This window comes from Arvicanthis niloticus, chromosome 15, assembly GCF_011762505.2.
Source record: "Arvicanthis niloticus isolate mArvNil1 chromosome 15, mArvNil1.pat.X, whole genome shotgun sequence".
Classification (NCBI taxonomy): Eukaryota; Metazoa; Chordata; class Mammalia; order Rodentia; family Muridae; genus Arvicanthis; species Arvicanthis niloticus.
The window spans coordinates 57,770,900-57,786,940 of record NC_047672.1 but is presented as its reverse complement, the minus strand read 5'-3'; the positions used below and the strand labels follow the sequence as shown (position 1 = coordinate 57,786,940).

General features: G+C 39.3%; 1 protein-coding gene across 5 annotated transcripts in view; it reads right to left on the bottom strand.

Moving 5' to 3' along the window:
- Positions 1-16,041, bottom strand: part of Akap9 (A-kinase anchoring protein 9) — a 142,505-nt gene that overhangs the window by 115,384 nt on the left and 11,080 nt on the right. For 4 of the 5 annotated variants that reach the window (XM_076913076.1, XM_034519015.1, XM_076913079.1 and 1 more), the window contains exons 2-7: positions 9,091-9,309; positions 6,910-6,954; positions 3,786-3,839; positions 3,312-3,482; positions 2,494-2,649; positions 960-1,136 (exon numbers count right to left, since the gene is read on the bottom strand). In XM_076913076.1, the coding sequence (XP_076769191.1) occupies positions 960-1,136; positions 2,494-2,649; positions 3,312-3,482; positions 3,786-3,839; positions 6,910-6,954; positions 9,091-9,309 (822 nt within the window). The remainder of the gene's footprint in view (positions 1-959; positions 1,137-2,493; positions 2,650-3,311; positions 3,483-3,785; positions 3,840-6,909; positions 6,955-9,090; positions 9,310-16,041) is intronic. The other variant, XM_076913077.1, reaches the window with a different exon arrangement.

The window sequence follows — 16,041 nt, the reverse complement described above, 5'->3', positions numbered from 1 at the left end:
ATCTGAGCGCCTAACATCCTTCCATCTGCTCACTGATAAACCCTCGAACTACTGTTTGTCTTTTTAACTTCAATTGTCCATGGAAAGAAAATAAATCTAATGGATCTGAAATATATAGTTCTCCATGATTATTACTTATCATTACAAATTAATAATCTTAGATTTGAATTTTTAAGCAGCCTCTTGAACTTGGAACAGTCTGAGTTTCCATCTACCCTAGCTTAGGACTCAGATGATACAAAAAGTTTTCTGAGCCGACAAATCAAAACATTGTGATTTCAATTTGTTATGTCATCTATGTGACATATTTGTCACATATAAAAACAGGCAGTGTGGTACCCTGCCTTCAGGCCACATGGACAGTTTGAATCCAAATTCCGGTATGAGTACAGCGGCCAGCAACAAATCACTTTTGAATTTTCATTTCTCATTTGAAAACTCAATAGAAGCAAGCCTTTCAGGGTGAGCTGCTCTTAGAATTTAAGATTATAAACTATGTGATACATAATGCCATCCCTTGCCACAAAGAGCACTGACTTCCTAAATATGTTTCCAAGAAATAGAACATAATTTGTATAACCAGTTGCATTTAGTTTTCCTAATTAAACCTACAAAATCTTATCTTGTTACAAAAATATTTTCAGAATTTTAGTGTCATAGCGAAACCAGGAATACTTCAGATGGAAAAAGAACGCTATCTGAGTTACAAACTTGGGCTCTGGGGAGACTGCAGGTAACACAAGGTAGCATGAGCAGTTCACCGTGAGGAGCACAAGAGTGGGCCGTACTGACAACTTAATCAGTGTGAGACCCTCAACTGCTTTTGAAATTAATTATTTTATATATTCAAAGAGTTTGCCTTAATTATAAAATTTTTTAATTCAGATGCATAAAAGAGAGAGAACTATGGTTAAGAAAAGTGAATCACAAAGTTACTACACAATAGCTGACCTCCTTACCGTTTCAAACACTCTGATTCTCTCTTGTAAAACAGAGATCTGCTCTTGGAAGTCCTCCTCCTTCTTCTGATAATCGTGCAGCTGTTGCTGTTGAGCAAAGATTTGTCGTTTGGCCTGCAGTAAATCTGTGGCAGTCCGACTAAGAGTACTGTTTTGCAGAGTTTCATTAGCCTGTAACTTGAAAACAGAAAGAATCTTCAACATACTAAATTCTGAAGAAGTCTGTTCACAAACAGACTTCTGGAGTATTCCTCTGCTCACCTCTGCTCACTTGAGGGGTTTGAGATCTTAGCGAGCATGCTGTTATGCCTGGAATGACTGAACTGATAAATTATCCTTACGATAATTCAGAAAAAGCAGATCAAGTGAGAGACAGGACTGAGGAGACAAACAGAAGTGGGACAGAAACACACTTCTGGATTCCAGTAACTTTTCAGACTCTAGCACCAATCCCTTTCAGAGGCTTGACTGTATGGCTGCCCCTAAACTCTGTCACACTTCTACTTACATTAAATTCTTTGGCTTACGATATTTCAACTTGTTTTGTATTATTTCTTGTCATACTCTGGTCAATGCAATGAGATTCTATCTTAGTTGATCTTACTAGATCAAATGATGAAACACCACTGCCAAAACAAGTTGGAGAGGAAAGGGTTTATTTGCCTTACACTTCCACATCATAGTTCATCATCAAAGGAAGTCAGGATTGAAACTCAAGTAGGGCAGGAACCTAGAGACAGGAGGTGATAAAGAGGCCATAGAGGGGTGCTGCCTGCTGGCTTGCTCCTCATGGCTTGCTCAGTCTGCTGTCTTATAGAACCTGGATCACCTCCCCAGGGATGGCACTACCCATTACAAGCTGGAACCTCCCTCACTGATCACTGATTAAGAAAATCCTTTCAGCCGGGCAGTGGTGGCACACACTTTTAATCCCAGTACTTGGGAGGCAGAGGCAGGCGGATTTCTGAGTTCGAGGCCAGCCTGGTCTACAGAGTGAGTTCCAGGACAGGCAGGGCTATACTGAGAAACCCTGTCTCGAAAAAAAATAAAAATAAAAAAAAAAAAAAAGAAAGAAAGAAAACCCTTTCAGTCCAATCTTATGAAGGCATTTTCTCAGTTGATGTTCCCTCCTTTCTGATAACTCTAGATTGGGTCAAGCTGACATCAAAGTAGCCAGGATGTATTCCCAAGGTGAACGTGGTGAATGGGAGGTGTAGGTTCATTTAGAACCTAACTGAAACCATGCCAGGACTGCAAACATGCAATGCAACTCCAGATAATTTCTACAAAAACCATTCATTCAGTCCATCTTGAAAAGATTTTGTAGAACAGCAGGAAACTACTCACAAGATATGAATTAAAATTCTTGGTTAATATAACAACCCGAATTTACCACCACTTTTTTTTTTTTTTTTTTTTTGTATGTCAGCACACTAAAAGAAGCAAATGGCTTCTGAGTAAGCTTTGATTTGTTCTGGAAAGTGAACAATTCACTACAAACACAAGTAAACTCTGCTGTACCAGTGATACTTACATGCTGGAATTGAATCTGCAGCTTTTGACTCTGTTCTGTCAACTCTAAAAATTCTATCATTGTATCATCCTTTTCTTTTCTTGCTTGCTGCAAGTTAGCAGTGAGCTGAGTTATGATGCCATCTCTCTGTTTAATGGCAGCTTCAAATTCTTGTAACTAAGAGAGACCAGTGAAAACTGAATTAGCTTTTCACCTTTTTCTTTTCAAAATAAACAATATCTCATAAAAGCTACTGCCTGTCCAAATTAGTCTTATTTCAAAATTGACTTTGAAAATATGTAGGCATTAAAGAAGAGAATATATTTGGTTTGTCTTTTCCATATTTTATTGTAGAAGTGTCTTTATACTTTGGAATGCCCCAATGTACTCCTAGGTAACACCAACAGAAACATTTAAGGCCAGCTTGTTTCTGAAGAGGATACAAGTATATGGTCTTGCATTATCTTGATTTTATCTTTACTTCCCTGCACAGCACATGTTACTTACAATGACTTGCTGACATTCTTAATGGGCTTAAGTCACACTTTTTTGTGGTTTATACTTATTTTTTTCTCAAGCAGATTACAGGAAAAAAAAATCTGTCTTAAGGGAATGATTTCACTCTAGTGACTTTACACGGTTAAATTTTAAAAGTCCACATCTGTGTTCTGCAATCCTCATTTCAAATAAGCATTACTTATGCTGTCTATATACAAAAACAAAAGTTATGAAGTGACCTAAGTCGCCATTCCAAAGTCCCATGTTTAAAGAGCACACGTACACTCCCATTCCTGTCTCCTAGTTGAGTCTGTAACAAATCAAAGCCATGGTGAGCACACCTGCTTCAGCCCTTCGGTCCCAAAGCTGGCCCTCACTTCTTCCCACTCCTGAGTGACTTCTTCAATCTCATGCTGCTTCTCAGCCAACTCGTTTTCCACCATCTGAAGACAGGTCTGACTGGACTGAGCTCCTTGTTCAGAGTAAGAATCATCCATTGAAAATTCTTCTTCCTAAATGAATCCAAGATTTTTAATAATTAAGTACTAGTGACATTCTTGAAGGGCAGGTTCCACAGCAAAGTCCACTGTAAAACACTCCTACCTCCTGCAAGTTCATTAGAAAGCTGCTTCATTATTAGTGAGGTAAACACCTTGACAACAGAAACAGGATTCTGCACTTTGTAAAGGGGGTAAGTGGTTTTGTACAATGTAAGTGGCACACAGGAAGAAGTGCATGCAGAGAACACTGTTAGTAAGCTGGGGGCCTTTACGCAGTGTAACACATTAGTATCATCAACAGTTTAAATACTGTACCCTGAAGGTATCTGCAGGCTTCCCTGGTTTCGTCACAGAATTGCAGCCATTAATCTGTATAAAAACAATTTCTTGATATATTATGATCTTAAACTAAATGTAATCCATACCTGATAACAGCATTTTTGTGTTCTGTGGGATGTGTGTAGGATAGGTGGGCAGAGTGTGTATGGCTGTTGTTTGAGACAAGGTTTCTCACTGAGAATGAGGACCAGAGGTTAAGCTACACTCACTGGCCAGCCAGCACTGGCCCTCCTGCCCCTCCCCCGAATTCAAGACTGCAGGTACACATTTCCGAACATTTTATGTGGGTGGCAGGGATCCAAGCTCACGCTTGTGTGGCAAACACTTTACTGAAGCATCCCCTACTCCAGTCATTTTAAGACTAAAAAATAAAAAGGCCTTACTGGCAAAATTGTATTTGGTAATAAACTTTTAAGTTGATTTCAAGCACCTAAAAGACACAGAACAACTTCAAATGTATTCATTCCTCAAACACCTGAGTGCTTACAGCACCCCTTCTTTCTCTCCCAATCACTACGGACTTCCCTCACACTGCTTCTCCACATGAAGGGTAACTGGGTATGGACTGTACAGCCTCTGAGTATATGTGTGTGCAGTCAGAGATCAATGTTAGGTGTCTTTCTCAAGCACACTCCATCTTTTTTTTTTTTTTTTTTTTTTTTTTTTTAAGACAGGGAGTTTTACTAAACCTTAAATTCACTGACTCAGCTAGCCTGGCTGGCCCCAAAGCCCAGGAATCCTCCTGTCTTGGTCTCCCCAGTGCTGTGATTACACAAACTAACAACCACACCTGGAAGCAGACTCAGGAATGCATGCTTGTGCAGCAAGTCTAATAGACTGAGCATCTCCCCAGCCCATACAAAGGAGTTTCCATCACTCTGTTATCCAGTATTCTCTAAGATCAAAGGTTGCTTTGACAGCGCAGCCAACAGGCTATAGAGTTGACAATGCTCTCAAGGTCACTGTTCATCACCATGCTTTATGATCCCCTCTGCTTTGTCTGCCACCAGACAAGCACATCAAAAGCCAAAACCCAAGTGCTGAATCTTAGGGATGTTTGCACCAGCCTAGAGTTTCCATGAATGCTTTGCCATCATACTTGGCAGTGGTTCCCAAATTGTTTAGGATATCAGTCTTAGCCATGGCACTGCCTGTCTCCACCAAAGCCATAAGGAAAAGCCTGCCAGTATTGAAAAACAAGTCCTGACCAAGGCATCAAAAGCACTGGAGAGCAACCAGAGAAGGAAAGTTCCCTGTTGATGCTCAAACACAGAATCTGTCATTACATAAAGGCCTCCATCTCCTTCTGTGGAGCACTCGCTTGCTCGGGCACACCAAAAGGGCAGCAAGTACAGAAAGCACGACTGGCCTTGCTTTACTAAAGTGTGGAACCTCCTTTATCCTCCCTGACAACTTTGGTGTAAAGTGCACTTCATATGCTATGCATACTCCTGGGTTGTTTTTTAAACTTCCTCTTGCCTGGCATAAACCCTGACATGTTCGTTTTCAGTCCACTGCTTCTCTGCCAGTGAGATGTATTTCTCACAGACAACAAGTAATTTTATCTTGTTTGTTTTTGCAGCCATCCCATTGTGTCTTTTAATTGGAAAACTGACACTACGCTTCGTGCTATTCTTGCTGTTTCTTGTAACTCTGCTGACTGTTTTCTGGTTATTTCAAGTTTTCTTTGGTTTTGGTTTTCCACTCACACACATGAGGTTTACTGATTTACAGAGAGAGACATAAATGGCTCTCACCTACTTTTCCTCATCTGCTCCTCCTGTGCTGACTCTGGCCTGTGCTTCTGTGAGGCTCTCTTTCATCATCCACGCATGGGATTTTGCATCACTAGCTTGGCTGACACGACTGGCTTTAGTTTGTGCTCATCTTAAGAAGTTTCAATTTCTCCTTTTCTAAAAGACAACTTTTCTGGTACAGTATTTTTGAATGGTAGTTTTTAGAATTTGTAATTTTAAATCCATACTTACCACAGAGGAAATTTTACATAGTAGAATTTATTTATTCATTGTTGGTTATTTTCCTGGTCAGTCTACAAATAAGAATATTCTTAGCTCTAAAATACATTAAACTTGTTAAGTGCTACCCATATTATTATTATTATACAACTGTGCTACGTTAGCTTAGGCATAAATGGTTCTCTTTACCATTAGCAACCTCAACACATTGAATCTTAGGAAATATATTAATTTGCTGACACATTTACAGTAAGAAACTGGTTGTCATGTTCTCCAACTCTAGACCAACGAAGTGGCGATGGTATTTAAAAGACTAGGACAAAAGAATACGCACTTGCCACAAGCACATAAGTGATGCACACTTACCACAAGCACATAAGTGATGCACACTTGCCACAAGCACATAAGTGATGCACACTTATCACAAGCACATAAGTGCACGCTTACCACAAGCACATAAGTGATGCACACTTGCCACAAGCACATAAGTGATGCATACTTACCACAAGCACATAAGTGATACACACTTACCAAAAGCACATAAGTGATACACACTTGCCACAAACACATAAGTGATACACACCACAAGCACATAAGTGATACACACTTATCACAAGCACATAAGTGATGCACACTTGCCACAAGCACATAAGGACATGTCATAGAGGTCATATCCACCTAACAGTTTGTTACCTAAAGTCACTGACACAGCATTAGTGACAATAAACAAGTCCATACGGTTAACATAAATCTACACAGTGAAAAGCTTTACTCAAGACAGAATATTAGAAAATTTTGCTGTGCTAAATAAGACTACTTCACAGTGGTCTTACATCTAGAAACCCAGTATCAAACCTTTCCCAGAAACCAACTGGAGTTTCTATGTATTTAAAGATAAAGCTATTGAGTAGTTAAGATGTCAGTTACCATTGTGGGAAATGACTGCAATAGAACACACATGGTTTGCTAACTATTTATGCTGTTGTTATTTTATTGTATTTATAGAAATACAACAGAAGCCTGTAAAATGTACAAGAAGCAAAGCACCAGCAATTAATAATTTTAGTGATATAAAATAACTATTTTTGCTTATAACATTTGAAATTATGTCATGTTAATCTTACCTCAGAGCTACATTCATCAGCAGTGGTAGAAATTTCACTTTCAGGCTATAATAAAAAAAATAATTTGCAATTTTTACTATATTTTGCAAAAATCAATTTTTCCTATATTTTACTTTCACTAAGCAACTACTACTGGTAACATAATGAAAACTACTACATAAAATGCTACTAAAACCACATAAGATGCTACCAAAACCTAATACAAATTATTTAGATATTTAAAATTTCACTTATGAATTAGTGTCTCTACAGTAATTTTTCTCTATATAAAAAATATAAAGAGGACATGTTCTTATACATGGTACCTACCCTTTGTAAGTGAAAAGCACCAATGGCTTTTTAGATTTCTCTAAACTTTATAACTCCTCAGTTATCTTAAATGCTACCATTGGAAGTCTCATTTTTTTTCAAAAGTATCATACGCTCTTGATGCTAAAAGTAATTTCTTGAAAGCAGTAACATCCTTTGTTGCTATACTGATTTTACAGCTTAAAAGCATTCATTCACAACCATTCACATTCATTCACAACCATTCACATTCATTCACAACCATTCACGTTCATTCACAACCATTCACGTTCATTAACAACCATTTGCTAGAGGCTACAGAAATGGCTCTTGCCAAGGAGGGTTCCGCACCCACAGGGCCTCTGGCCAGCTGTAACTCCATTCTAAAGGACCTCATGCTCTCTTCTGGCCTCCTTGGGCACTGCACAGATGGGAGCCAAGCACAAACCCATATATATAGACAAAATATCCATACTTGTAAAAGAACAAAAATTAAACACTTTAATTAATTTATCCCACAATCTGGGCACGAGGTCAGTGGCATTCAAAGCTTCTCTCAAGTGGGAAGTAAAGTAAAGAAATAAATCCTAATTTTTCTCATTCCAGAAGTGTTCTTACTGTCACATCTACCCACAAGTATGCGTACACACACATGTACACATACACACACACACATACACACACAAGCGTACATCCTGGACCTGAGACTCAGAGAGTTTATAAATATTATCACTGTTTTGTTCCTCATCTATTCCTATGGAAACATTACTTAACATCAAGACCACATTCTGCAGTGTCCTTCTGAGTAGCAGCAACTACTCATGGAAAGAGAAATAATCTTGTCTCTACTGTAAAATTCTGTAATAATGGTTTCTAATTCAAGAGGCTCTGATTGCTTACTTGCTTGCTTGCTTGACTGATTGATGTGTTACTGTGTATGCATATGTGATTGTATGTGCATGTGTGACTGTGTGTACATGTGTGTACACATGTAGAAGACTCATGACAAACATATTAGCTGAGGGCTAGGGATGTGCTTCCATGATAAAGTGTTGGTTGGGCATTCACAAGGCCCTGAATTTGAACCCCAGCATTGCAAAATAAATGATTAAACACATAAAGCCACTCAGTGATTCCAGAGAGGAAAGGAACCTCTGTTATCTGATAAGTGCATCTACATCTACAAAAAAGCCCAACACATACAACACTACACGCCAAGCAAAGTACTTGGGGGAAAGAGAACAATACAGCGCTGTCACTCTCAACATTTCTTTCTGAAAACTGTACTATGTTTACTTCCTTAGTGGGTATGTGTAGCACAGCATGGAGGTCATATGACAACGTTAACCACGTGGGTCCTGGGAATGGAACTCAGGTCATCAGGTTTGGCAAGCAAGTGATTTTTTTACTTATTCTTTGTTTTTGATTTTTTTTTTTTTTCTTTCAAGACAGGGTCTCACAATGTAGCTCTGCCTGTCCTGGAATTACTTTGCAAACCAGGCTGGCCTAGTTTGGAATAGACAGAGCCTGCAGTGGTGGACCGGGCAGAGCCTGCAGCGGTGGACTGGGCAGAGCCTGCAGCGGTGGACTGGGCAGAGCCTGCAGTGGTGGACTGGCAGAGCCTGCAGTAAGTACAGTAAACTCTGACAGGAGTAACTGCTGTTCTTTGTCTCTATGTTCCTCATCTCTGCAGTGTGAGTGTGCAGTAAAGGTTTACTGAACGAAGCCCACAAGGCACACTCAGAGGCTATTAAATATTTTAGGTCTAGATATTACCACAGTGCTGAGATTTGGGAGAAGGAACAAAGTCATTATTAAACTGCACAGTGTGCTCGTGCCCAGTGTCATACACGATGTTCCGCTCTAAACCATGTTGAAAACTGAAGTACTTACTTCAGCAGAGAAGACCTGGCCGTGCTTTCTTATTTCTGCACTGGAGGAATCCAGATTCCCAGTTGACTCTACCCTCTGAGAACTTTCCAGACAGATGTCATCATTCTGTTGATCAGTATGTAAGCTTGAATCTTGTTTAGAGCTTGATGTTCTTTTCTTCTTCTGTTTCTTTGGAATGTCCCCATCACACTGGGCTTTTCTTTGTCGAAACCGAGCAAGCTATAGGGAAAAAACAAAGTGGCATTATCCTCATCTAAGGATTTTTATCATTATTTAAGCTGGGTCACCTTATTAAAAACTCCAACTATCACTAAGACCAAATGACAAACTAAGGGCAGGCGTCCTATCCTCACAAGAGTGATCGATGCCACACTGCAGACGCTGATATGAGAAAGGAAAATGTCTGCAAGAGAACATCAGCTCAGAGTCAGATGCTGGTGGGTGACATGTTCTGTCATTCCTCTCTGAACATTATCTGTGGATTTCAAACTGTCTGAAAGCGCAACGCACTCGGAGTTCAAATGCACCCTTCATGGGTTTCCTAAAGATAATTAGCCTGCACCAAAATAATTAGCTCTAACTGTGGTTTCTAGCCTTGTCTATAAAGGAAGAACAGAATGTAAATTCTAGACTGAAGCTTTCTAGCCTCCGTGATTACACTAGAGACACCTATTCATATAATTTACGTATTACCCACATCACTGCACCATTCTTACTTAAATTTATTTTTAAAAGACATGTTTAATCCTGGACGCCTCTTGCTATAAACTAAAGGCCAGTACCACTGTGATTTCTTTTTTTTTTTTTAAGTAGTTAACAAAAATTAAAACAAGGATGTATCCACCATTAAAATGTAGAGACACTGATAAAAGTCATAAGTGAATTGGACGTGTATCAAAACATGTAACTCAAGAGCAACAAATGCTTTCGACAATCATGGGAAGAAAAGAAAAGGTAAACATTTCCTTTATTCTTATACAATGTGTTCAACACCAGGCCAGGACACACATAAGATATTATCATCTAGTCAGAATTATCATTCCATATATAACACAATGCTGAGTGAACTATGATAAATGCTTAATCAAAATATTACTACAAACCATTACTACAAATGGTGATACTTATCACACAATAATGGGTATAAAACAGTATCACAGTGTAGTTACTATAAAAAGAATGCCATCTACACCTCTTCTGACTAGAGACAGAGCAGGCCTCGGGCTCCAACCAGGAACAATCATATCTAGTCTGATTTTAGTAATACTGTACATACTCACAGCCGCAGGTAAACTTTGAAACCCAAAAAATGTACATCAACTTTGGTGTGTTCACAACTTAAATTACAGGTGTTCTTTCCTAAATTTAACTTCTCTTCAAGTGTACTTGTGAGTAGTGTGTGTGTGTGTGTGTGTGTGTGTGTGTGTGTGTGTGGTGTGTGTGTGTGCACTCGCGCGTGCCACTGTGCTTGCTTGAGTATGTGCACACAGGGTCAGAGGTTAACTTCAGGTACAAGTCACTCTGCATTGAAGCAATTGCTCATAGTATTGACTGTGATAGACTGGCCAGCAAGTTCCTGGCATCCTCCTGTCTCTACCTATGTTCCCACTATATCATACTATGCTGAAATTATAGACTCTCACAACCACCATGGCTGGCTTTTTACACAGATGTTGGGGACCCAAACTTTGCATACATAAGCAAGCACTTTACATCCTGAGCCATCACCCAGCCTAAATTTTCAATTTTTTTTAAATAAAATTTCTTTCCTATGAAAAAGATACTAACCAACACTTCTTAAATTTGAGTTCTTTAATCATTCTAAGAAAAACCAAAAATAAAACCTAGAGCTTTTGAAAAGAGAATTATACTAATATTACTGTATTAAGATTAAAAAGATAAGTTATAAGTTATTATATAATATGCTAAGGCACTATTACTAATGATGTTAATATCACTATCGAAATATATGACAGACCATGAATAAAAATAGTATTTTAAAACCTTAATAACTGTAAACTAATATATATAGGAATGCCCTAATTTTTGAAGAAATTAATCCAGCAATCACACGTAACAGCTGCTAATGCTATTCAATATAAAGAAAGATACACCACAGTCAGGGCTTTCCCAAGTCATTTAGCAACCTTCAGTTATTCTGATTCACACTGCCTGAAGAACAGGTGCAGGGTCAGCAGGTGCAGGGTCAGCTGCCTCTTTGTACATTACTAAGCTGCTGAAACACATTTAAAGTACTTTGTAGGACAGATTTGTTCTTAAAAATAAACTGGCTGGATTATTATTAAAATACTATCTGTATATAGAATCAAAAGTCCAGGCTCACCATTTAGAAAGAAAGGATCCCTTAGGGAGAATGTAATGCAAAAAATACTGGGAACAGCATTCTTTCTTTCTTTCTTTTTTGGATATTTCATTTATTTACAATATAGATGTCATTCTGTTTCCCCATTTCCCCTCCTTAGAACCCCCTATCCTATACTCTCTCTTCCTTTATGCTTTTATACCATTTTGATTACATGCATGTATTAAAGTCAGTTCTAGGTTGAGTGTCTAGCAATACAATAGATGCAAATAGGAGCAAGGAGCAAGCAAGGCAATAAACACAATTACATGAACACTCCTGTGATCACTGTTTCTAAGCGCTTATCAGGATGACCAAAATATCTGAGCCTACTTCCCTGTCCTAGCCCAAGGTCATTTTCAAGTCTCAAGCCTACTTCCTTGTTCTAGCCTAAAATTTAGATTCCTGTCTGAAATTATTTCTTTGTTCTAGCCTAAGATTTAGATTCCTACCTGAAATTACTTCTTTGTTCTAGCTTAATGTCATATTCCTGTCTGAAGCCCACTTCCTTGTTCTTGGCCAATGTCATATTCCTGCCAAGCAGCCCCTTTCCTTGTCCTTGGCCCAGGTCAGATTCTTGCCAAGCTGCCCCAAAGGCTCTCCGCCTCTCCCCATTTTTTTATTTCATTAACAAGACTGAGCTTGTCTTAGGTCATTCTGCCAAGAATGCCTTCCTTACCTGTCATGGAATATACATTATCAAAAGCAATGCACTTCAGTCTTAGGTTAGTAAAGCTCTGTGTAGAATCTTACCGTCCTTGGCTTGCCAGCCTGTTAATTTAATAATTCTGTCTGGGGGTCCATTTTCAGGTTCAAGCCATGTACTTGGCTGCCAACATGTTAATGTTATTGAAGAAAGGCTTTAACATAATGGGCAGGAATAAAAGTATTCCCAGGGGGAAAAAAAGGCTAGCATGGTCAAGCTATATATGCCCTTTTTGAAGCTTGACCAAAATAGAAATACTGATCTCAGGTCATGGGTAATTTTATCTGCAGTATCTACCGCATCAATGCTCTAAGATCAACAATTGATAAATGGGACACCTCATGAAACTGGGAAGCTTCTGTAAGGCAAAGGACACTGGCAACTGGACAAAACAACAACCAAAGGATCGTCACCAACCCTACATCTGACAGAGGGCCAATATCCAAAATTTATAAAGAACTCAAGAAGTTAGACACCAACAACCCAAGTTAACCAATTTAAAAATGGGGTCCAGAGCTAAACAGAGAATTCTTAACAGAGGAATCTCAAATGGCCAAGAAGCTATTAAAATTTTTTTCAAACTCTTTAGTCATCAGAGAAATGTAAATCAAAACAACTGTGAGGTTCCATCCTACACCTATCAGAATGGCTAAGATAAAAAACTCAAAAAACAACAGCACATGGTGACAAGGATGTGTAGCAAGAGAAACACTCCTCCTTTGCTGGTGGGAGTGCAAACTTGCACAGACACTTTGGAAATTAATTTGGTGTTTTTTCAGAAAACTGGGAATAATTCTACCTCAAGACCCAACTATACCACTCCTGGGCATATACCCAAAAGATGCTTCAACATCTCACAAAGGCATTTGCTCAACGATGTTCACAGCAGCTAGAAACTGGAAACAACCTAGATGTCCCTCAACAGAAAAACAGATACAGAAAATGTGGTACATCTATACAATAGAATATTATTCAACTATTAAAAACAAAGATATCATGAATATGGCAGGCAAATGGAGGGAACTTGAGATTATCATCCTGAGTGAGGGAACCCAGTCCCAAAGGATATGCATGGTATGTACTCACTTATAAGTGGATATTAGCCATAAAATACAAGTACCATGTTACACTCCATAGACCCAAAGAAGCTAAACAAGAAGGAAGGCCCAAGCAAGGAAGCTTGAATCTCACTTAAAAGGGGAAATAGTCATAAGAGGCAGACGAAGGGAAAGAAGTGGGTGGGAGAGGGGATAGAAAGAAGAAGGGAGGATTCAGGGTCAGGCGTGGGGAGGGACAGGAGAGATGGCTAGATAGCTATGAAAATGAATGGAAATTTTGCAACTGACAAGCGTGGGAAGGTGGGGGGACATCTCCAAAATGAGACAGAAACCTGGGATAAAGTAAGGTAGCCTTACTCAATGGGGGTGACCTTAGCTGTGACTCACAGAATGGAGGATACAGAATCTGAAGAGGCCATCTCCTGTAGCAAGGCAGAAAGCCCAGTGGAGCAATAGGGACACCAACCCACCCACAAAACTTTTGACCCCAAATTTATCCTATCTCTAAGAAATGCAGGCATGGCTGATGAAGTAGAAACTGGGAGAATGGCCAACCAATGACCAACCCAATTTGAGAGCCATCCCATAAGCAAGCACCAATCCCTGACACTAATAATGATACTCTGTTATGCTTGCAGACAGGAGCCTAGCATGGATGTTCTCTGAGAGGCTCCACCCAGCACCTGACTCAGACAGATGCAGACACCCACAGCCAGTAAATGATGCTTGGAGACTCTTATGGGAGAATAGGAGGAAGAATTGCTGGCCCAAAGGGGATAGAAACTCCACAGTAGACCAACAGAGTCAACTAACCTGAACCCTTGGGGTTGTCAGTCTGAACCACCAACCAAAGAATATACATGGGCTGAACCTAGGACTCCCTACACTTATGTAGCAGATGTGCAACTTGGTCTTCATGTGGGTCCTGAACAACTGGAATGGGAGCTACCCCAAAAGCTATTGCCTGTATGTGGGATATGTTTTTCTAGCTGGGCTGCCTCACCTGCCCTCAGTGGGGAAGCATGAGCCTAGGCTGGCAGAGACTCAATGTGCCAGGGTGAGGGGATACCTATGGGGGTGGGGGTGGGGGGAACCAGTAACTCAGAGAAAGGGAGTGGGAGATGGGGAAAAGGGTGGTAGGAGAGGGGCAGTGAGCAGGATTTAAAGTGAATAAGTAAAAACCAATCAATCAACTAATCAAACTTTTAAAAAACTAAAAGAAACAAAAGAAGAAACAAGATTATCTTACATATTCAAATTTTTGGCTATTTATTTTTATTTTAAGCCTGAAAATGATAAGTTGACAGAAAAAAAAAAAAAAAAAAAAAAAAAACCCTACTCAATTGGGTAACCACCTGACACTGAAGTGATACACTTTAACTTACTGAGAAAACATTTATTCTAAAACATGCTGGAAATTCAGACACTAGCCATCTGTGTTTGCCATTTGGAAGCCAATTATAAAAATGTTAACATATGTAGTCACAGAAATAGTTGCAAGATTTTCTGGAAAGATACTGTGTCCATATACATTTGTCTTTCAAAACTGGTTCAGATCCCAAGCCAATGCCTTACTCTAACTAGAACAGGAAGAAAAGACTAAACAGCCATGTATTCCTAAACTCCAGAATTATAATATCATAAATAATCATTACCAGAAAAAGAATACTCAGAACATCCTATGACATATGAAAATATGCTAATTTCTATAGTGCCATTTTTTTTTTCAAACGACTGCTTATAATCTGCTTAGTTTTCTTTGTTCATTAAGGGTTTGCCAGGCTCTGGAAGACACTAGTCAAAATATGTGTTCCTAACATTAGGACCTTTTAATCTAGGCCAGAATGTTACTTCATCAGACTATAAAAATTAAATGAGATAAAAGTTTGAGCATGACTTCTTAAACATTTGAGTCCTATAGAGAAGAAGTAGTATAGAAATCCGACGATATACACCGATTTTCTCGAAAGCACTCCAGAAGAGAGAAAGCTGCTCAGCAGTACACAGATGAAGGATGGAACTTGGCATGTCTTAGGTAGTTAACACACAGTTCATTTTTTAAATAAATGTGTGCTGTCTATCCTGTAGCCACTCTTGTGCTAAGCCAGAGAGCACACCATGACGGACAGAACATACTTGGTCAAAAACCCTACTTTGATGAACTGTAATGCAAGAAGGAAAGAAAAGAAAAGAGAAGGGAAGGGAAGGGAAGGGAAGGGAAAGGAAGGGAAGGGAAAAGAAAAGAAACACACAAATACATCATTTCAAGCAACAAAACATGGTTTTAGATTTTTTTAAGAATATAGTTTTTGGAAGAGCCTGAAACAGAAATGTTTGATTTGAGTGAAGATGTAGGGAGAGGTCAGACAATACCAAGAAAAGGATATGGAAGCCAACGTACAAGGATGAGTATTAATTACCTGCCTAAAAGCAAGTCAGTGGCACGGCTTGGGTCCCTACTGGCCTCCAGCTGACTCATGCTTGGAATACCTGGTCTCAGCTGGTACTGCTATTGTGAGAGGGAATGGATCCTTTAGGAGGTGTAGCCTGGTTGGCAATAGTAGGTCAGTAGCCAGACATGGTAATCTTTAATCCCAGCACTGATGAGGCAGAGACAGGCAGATCTCTCTTCTGTTTGAGAACAACTTTTTCTACATATAGTGAGTTCCTGGCCAGCCAAGCTACATAGTAAGAAGATGGGAGGGAAAGAATATGAGAATGTGAATGTGTATTTTTTTTCAATATATAACTGTTGTAGGTAGCCTCCTCTCTGAGAACTAGCTTTTATGGTACAAGAAAGTACCACACAAGCTTCCATAGGAGGA